A 7,324-nucleotide genomic window follows, 5' to 3' on the forward strand; every position below is an offset into this window, starting at 1 on the left:
AGCCAAAAATATCATTGGCCTGGTGATAGAAGGTGATGGATCCAAAGGAGGTTGGGTGGAAGCAAAGTGAAGGAATGGGAGTGGGGTCCAACATAATAGGGTCAAAGTTAGGCTACTGTTGGACTGGGAAATAGAGAACAAGTTGAAGATGGTCTTCTGGAATGCAAGGGATAAAGGCAGGGGCAAAAACTGTGAATATTAGGCAGCAGGAGGATGGAAATTTGGGATATATCCTGCATGGCAGAAAAAAAGGACTGAAAAAGAGATGTTTCATTAGGAATGGGCAATTGTTAGATTGTTTTTCCTGGACTTGCAAAAGTTAGTTGATATCATTTGGATAGGGCAAAATAGGAGTGAGAGAAAAATTGATAAAAGGGGTACATTACAACTCAAAAATTTGAGTAGATCTGATACTTGATCTGCAAGGGAACAAATTATAAAGAGAGGTAGTAACTTTATCATCAAGGTAGATTTCCTGTGGCAGGTGTCAAAGATTATAGATATCCTGCTTTAAATGCACCCTTCCAGGCATGTCTAGACAGCTTTTAAATTATGTGGCAGGGATTCAACTGCACCTAACTTTACCTTACCTTGAGTTCATTCTAAATTGTGATTTTCCCATCGAGGATTATAATTATTTATTGTGGCAAAAACAGTTAAAAATATTATTAAATTGTTATAATATTTATTTATTTCACTTATTTTGTTTATTTAGAATTCCTTAGTAAAAGAATTAATAGAAATATAAGATTTGTAACCAGGAAAAGTAGATCTGTACATTAAAACAAGGTTTTTCACTACCTTTTACAGCTGACACACAGCTAGGGAGTATGCAGAAATGCCATAGGATTTATTTATGTTTTTTAGTCCTACTGACTGTTCAAATGACTAACTTACTGCCAGAATGATGTCAGACATCTGTGATGGTGTCATACATCTGTTACTGCCCAGACAGCAGACCTGACAGTACGTGCTAGATAGCTATGAGAATAATTTCACGTCACTGTCTGACTTGTGATTTTAAAACGGTGTTTTGTATTTCGCAATCCCCAATTGGTGAAAGGTAATTTGAGATATAATGTAGAAATTATCTTTTGTTGAAGTTTTCAGCCTGTGTGTTGTTGTAAAGTACTCGTCAGTGCAGTGAGGTATATTTAAACCATGCCCTTGTTTCACAAAAGTACATAAGCCCCAGGTTCATTTTAATGTGAAAACAGAAATTTTACTACTTTGACCTGGGAGAAACTGAAGTACTGTTAGTCATTATGAGCAGGTGGATAGATATGCTTATGAAGTAAAATTTCAGTGCTTTGGGGACTTCCTGAAAAATGCGCAGTAGTGTCAGCTTCCATTATCAGTACATTATAATATTTAGTAATTCAGTCTGATTTACACTCAGGCACCTGTCTCCAAGTATTTTTAGCAAAACCTTTGAGAAATCAGCTTATTTTTAATCTGACTCTTAATACATGGGCAGATAAAAATGATCAATATTCTGCTGGCAAGAACTACACATGCTAGCATGAGCCAAGATTTCGCATCTGGTATTAGAATTCTATCTGATGCTGCCAGACATGCCTGTAATACCAGATCCTCAGTCTATCTCTGTGATGCTGTTTGTGTTTGTATGGCATGGCCTGGCCCTAAGGCCCCATTCAGAATAGGGGACTAACTAGTCCAAGGGTCAAATATGGCGGACCCACTTGAATACTTCCCCACGAGATATCTGTTCAGTGTCTATTAGCGGATTAGAATGCAACCTTTGTATTGGGTCGCCATATTTGACCCGCGGACAAGTTAGTCCCCAATTCTGAATGGGCCCTAAGTCTAGCATGCCTTGAGTTTTTCTTCCTGCTGATCCTTGGCTCCATTCATGAGAATGAGTGGCATTCCAGCTGCATCTGGCACTGTACATTATAGGTTGGGGTATTTGGTTATGTACTTGACAGGTTTTGAATGTACTTTTACTCCAAATTTAGTTCAGTTTTCCAAGAAAATAAATAGTAATTACGAAATGTCTTCAAATACAATAATTTTATGGAATCATGTGTTTATCTTTGGTTGAACTTGCAATTTTTCTCTTATCATTGCTACATTCAGAGCTAAATGGCTCAATTTACACCAAATCAAACAAATATTATTTAGATATTTCATGATTGCAATAATCAATTTTAAAAGCTGTATATTGTAAAATATTACTTTATTCTTAAACAAAAGAATTTCATGTCAGCATCATAATCAGTTTTTCATTATAAGTTTAACATTAATGTTTAAATTTGTTTTTTCTCAGGCCATGAGGACCCCTCAAAGATCCCCCCTGGGTCTGGAGTTACTATATCAGTATTACAACCAGTTGTATTTCATAGAGAAGAGGTTCTTCCCAACAGACAGGAGTCTGGGGATATACTTCCATTGGTGAGTTGACGTGTTTTACTGTTAGAGGAAATGGAAGACACTGATATTAGAAACTTCTGAAGATAAGAAACTTTTTTCACAAGTCTTCTCTTACTCTCTCTTTGTCCTACATATATATATATATATATATATATATATATATATATATATATATATATATATATATATATATATATATATATATATATATATAGGATTTGAGAGTGAAGAAGATGTATTATGAATTCCATTGCACAGTTCTATTGTTTATATCCCAGTTTGGACCATGTACAATTTTAGAGCAAAAAGGGTGGCTAAAAACTCTTTCTCAATTCTTCTCTCTATCTCTCCCAGGTATGACTCCCTGACAGGTGTTCCCACAGCTCAGAAGACAATGGGGTTTGAAAAGGGCAGTGTGCTGTTTAACATAGCAGCTCTCTACACACAGATTGGTGCTAGATCGGTAAGGGTTCAGCTCTGATGATTCTTTATGATTTGAGTTGAATTGAACAAACTTACTGTATTGTTTTGAATGGCTTTGATTATACATCCCCAGATGTGGAGTAAATTGTCACTTGACTAGTACCATTAAATTGTAGATACTATATTAGATGCTTATGTCACTTAAATGATATTAACATTTGTATATGCAAGTACAGTGATTGATCTATGAATTAATTAGAATGATTTTTGTTAATGTAAGTTGTTGATAGACCTTGCATTGTTGCTTCACAGGATCGGTCCAAGGTTGAAGGAATTGACTCGGCCATTTGTAATTTTGAACAAGCAGCAGGCACGTTTGTATACTTGCGGGATAGATTCAGCCATGCGCCGAGCATGGACATGCAGCCACACACTCTTACAATGTTGGGACACTTAATGCTGGTAAGACACAACTTGCAGACACAGTGGGTTTTTGTATTGAAAAAATATTTTGTACATTTAAGACTTTGGCAGGGACATTTTACTTTGATTGTTTAGTTGAGCTTTTTTTCCCCCATACTGTATGATTCAAGAAATTTGTGGAAGTAAAATAAAGGAATATTTAATATGGGCAGTATTTCTTTTCTCTGTCTATAAATTGGATGTTCTGTTTATGAGATGAGATTTGACTGTGACAGTTTATGTATGTCCAGTAATTATGTGCTCTTTTCACATTTGAGACTGAAATTAAGTTTTCTCCATTTTTATTTTCAGGCACAAGCACAAGAATGTGTGTTTGAGAAACAGACACTAGGTGGTGTCCAAGATGGGCTACAAAATTGTCTTGAAGTAGCACATGAAGCAGCACAGGTCTGTAACTCTTGGTTGTATTCTTAAAGTATTGTGATTAATGTGTTTTTGTAATGTGAAAATTTAATTGTAAGATTGAAAAATTTATTTATTCATTTGCAGTGTTAATTTGATGAAAGATGGACTGTGCTGTACATACGTGTAGCATGTGACAAATATAACGTAATTCATATATTATCTCTTGTACTTTGTCTAAGCTTTTACACTGTCTTTGAAAAAAAAAAAACTGTATTTAAACCAGTCCGTAACCTACACGTTTTCTACAGGTTTCCAAACTTTACAATGAGACCCACAAAATGATGTCATCTACCCAACTGAAAGACTACGTCCCATTCTCCTGGATCTCCATGGTGTTGGTGAAGTCTCAGCACTATAGGGCTCTGTCACATTACTACACAGCAGTGGGGCTACTAGATCAGAAAGGTGAGGTTAATTCTCTGAATTTATCTTACAGAATCTTTCAGATGCTTTTTATGTTACTTTTAGATAACAGAAAGTGTTTAATACTGTACAGAAGAATTCATAAGTCTTTTATGTAGTTTTATTTATTTATTTATTTATTTATTTATTTATTTATTTATTTATTTATTTATTTATTTATTTATTAGTATTCTAAAATCAAATTTTTGTCTTATATCTCAATAGTTTGCAAGATCTCAAAAGTGTTTTTATCTTTTTTAATCTTAATTTACTAATAATTGGTTCTTACAATACTGTTAAACAGCAGCATAAATTACTGATAAATTCTGACATATAGCCTTAAATTTATATATTGATTACTCTAGATTTTGGATCATTTCTGCTGATTTCAGACAGTAACAATGTGGAGTTATTAGCTGGGCTGTTCTCAGAGCTTTACCTGGACTCAAGCAGTTCCACTCTTACAACACACTCACCAACCAAAGAGGAGGAGAGAACCACGCTGGGTAAGTGGACCATATCTGATCTCTGAGGCTAAATTAATTAATGTATTTATTCATAATTAACGCTTAGTACTTACCTAAGCTGTCAAAATGAGTGTTGTACAAAAGAAAATAAAATTGGTAAGTTTAGACAGTATCATTGAAGCCTCATTTCATATGAAGCTTTGCATAAAGGAAATAAATGAATAGATCTTCTTCTTTCTTTAAGTCATAGGAGTAATCTAGAATTCTATGCTGTCTTATTGTGCCAGCTGACTACTTTCTGAATCTTCAAGACCTGCTTTGTAGCATAACATTACTTGTCTTATCAAAAACCGCATTAAATATTAATTTGTCCCCCACCTTTTTCAGGTAAAGCTCACCTGAGAGAGGCTATGATAATGCACGAGGATTCCATGAGGGTTCATACATTGTGTAAACAGTTAAGGAAAATTGACACATTCCAAGAAATACTAAAGCAGGCACATGACAGGTTAGATAGAATGCAACAGGTGGTGTTTGGGTAACAGTCTGTTTTGACGTGGTAGTCTTTAATGGGGTACAATTGCAATATGGGATTTGTACTGTTTTGTTGGACACTCATTGCTGAATATAGTTCTGTACAGATTGATTCTTTACACCTTTATAACTGGAAGTGAAGAAATTTTTTGTTAGTTACTTAAAAATTTAACTGATACTCTACTAGCCAATATAATTGCATCTGTTACATACTTATTATTAGTAGAAAAGTCATATATTTGACAATAATTATAGGTACATCATTATTTTAAAAAATGCTTGTTTTCATATTTCCTTTGGGCCATATTTTGTATAATGACTGAAGCTTATAGTGCACATTGTCAACTATTTCTAGGTCCCTCTCAAGGTTTGCTGATTTAGAAGAGGAAGATGATTTCTCATTAGATTTACAAACAGTGCCTGTGGTGAAACGTAAGAGAACTTTGTATCAAGGATGACCTTTGTCAGTATTCTGACATGTTGAATTTTTCACTGAAATTCTCATTTGAGACATCTGTATTCTACAACCATATTGGTGCTAAATTCTCTCAATTGAATGAAGATATGTAGTTGTTACTTAGTGTTCTTTCTCTCCAGAAAAAAAAATTGTTCATGATATTTTAATATTTTATATATTTACCTAACATTGAATGAAAATTTTGCAAAACGGCTTTATACAAGTCACTGATGCTGAAACTATTGTTAGCACCAAGCATACTGTAAATACACGTACATCTTTGAAAATTCTAATAGGACAATGCAGTGAATATTGATGGAAGTTAAAATATTCTTGATTTAACATTCTTGTCTTGTTTTAATTTTAGATTCTACCAAACAAGCAATCAAGACAATCCCTCCAGATTTCGCAAAGCACAAAGTGCGAGATTTATTTGAAAAACTGGTAAGTGACTGGTTGTTCACGATACACAAATACCTTCTAATAATCAATATACATTTCAGATTTCTGTTCAGTTTGATTGGAAAACGTGCACTGGCATTGTGGGTATGTAATGGCTAAATATTGGATGTGCAAACTTTGGTGCATCATTTTTATTACATGATAAATGTGTTTGAAATTGGCACAATTTTTTAGAAAAATTTCTGTAAGAACAACTTATCAATTTATTCACACCATCCTTCAGAACTTGACTAAACTTTTTAAATGCACCGTATGTATATTTCTAGGGTCCAATAGCTATATTTTCTGCCAAGAATCACTGGTCTGCCCCTAGAACTCTTGAACTGACCAAGAACACCAATGAAGGGTATGGATTCAGTGTACGAGGGGATTCCCCTGTTATCATAGCAGCCGTGGAAGATGGGAGTATTTGTGAGGTGGGGGATTTTGCAATAGCTTGTTGATAATTGTCTTTTATCCTGTAATTGTTTTTAGACGATAAAATGATGTGGTTGATGCCTAAATCACTTAATAAGTTCATTTGGATTTATCTGTTACACTGTAACTAATTTTAGAATCCAAAAGGAAGCAGATGAATTTAAGGTTTGATGACAAATTGCACAGAAACCAAAATCTTTGAAGCAATTTTTCAGAAATGACAATATTTTGTTTCTACAGAGAGCAGGCATGAGGGTGGGAGACTTCATCATATCAGTGGGAGACTCTGACACAAAATGGTCCAAGCATGAAGAAATGGTAGCACTGATCAGAGCAGCTGGGAACAGCCTGTCATTGAGACTAGTGACACCTATGGACAAGAACTACCTACAACCTGCCAGCAAGAAAGCATATCACACGTATAGTGGAGGCGCTACGAGCGGAGAAGGTATTATAAAAATTAAATGTCTGAAGATGTCTTTAAGGCAGATTTTGATTTGTTATTGCAGTCTCAACAGGACATTATTTCCTAAAAGTTTTTCTTATTATAGATTTTTTAAATTTTATGTACGTTTACAAACTTTTTTGACATTACATGCACAGTTAAAACTTGATTAAAATGTTTATATGGTACCATCTGTGTTACCAAATCATGTAAATCTCTTCATTGACAACCAAGCATTTGGTTGACCGTAAATGTACCAAAATAAGGTTGGCAAGAATGCTTGTGCACTGATTATGTTTAACCATTATATTAACTGATTATATTTAAACATTACAGTATGGCAGTAAATGCTCTACGGTGTTAGTTACAGTTAAATTGATGGGATTTTCAGATGTGTATACTTGTTTATTAACATTCTGAAACAAACACATTCAG

At 34.3% G+C, this 7,324-nt stretch overlaps 1 protein-coding gene across 1 annotated transcript in view; it reads left to right on the plus strand.

The window, feature by feature from the left end:
- Nucleotides 1–7,324, plus strand: part of LOC106160901 (rhophilin-2-A-like) — a 33,534-nt gene that overhangs the window by 23,060 nt on the left and 3,150 nt on the right. The window contains exons 6-16 of the mRNA XM_087011687.1: nucleotides 2,291–2,415; nucleotides 2,749–2,857; nucleotides 3,130–3,279; nucleotides 3,592–3,687; nucleotides 3,954–4,110; nucleotides 4,500–4,613; nucleotides 4,962–5,082; nucleotides 5,464–5,540; nucleotides 5,933–6,009; nucleotides 6,294–6,443; nucleotides 6,685–6,892. Of these exons, the coding sequence (XP_086867813.1) occupies nucleotides 2,291–2,415; nucleotides 2,749–2,857; nucleotides 3,130–3,279; nucleotides 3,592–3,687; nucleotides 3,954–4,110; nucleotides 4,500–4,613; nucleotides 4,962–5,082; nucleotides 5,464–5,540; nucleotides 5,933–6,009; nucleotides 6,294–6,443; nucleotides 6,685–6,892 (1,384 nt within the window). The remainder of the gene's footprint in view (nucleotides 1–2,290; nucleotides 2,416–2,748; nucleotides 2,858–3,129; nucleotides 3,280–3,591; nucleotides 3,688–3,953; nucleotides 4,111–4,499; nucleotides 4,614–4,961; nucleotides 5,083–5,463; nucleotides 5,541–5,932; nucleotides 6,010–6,293; nucleotides 6,444–6,684; nucleotides 6,893–7,324) is intronic.

The sequence above is a fragment of the Lingula anatina genome, chromosome 4 (genome assembly GCF_051362555.1).
Source record: "Lingula anatina isolate TDL-2025a chromosome 4, LinAna3.0, whole genome shotgun sequence".
Classification (NCBI taxonomy): Eukaryota; Metazoa; Brachiopoda; class Lingulata; order Lingulida; family Lingulidae; genus Lingula; species Lingula anatina.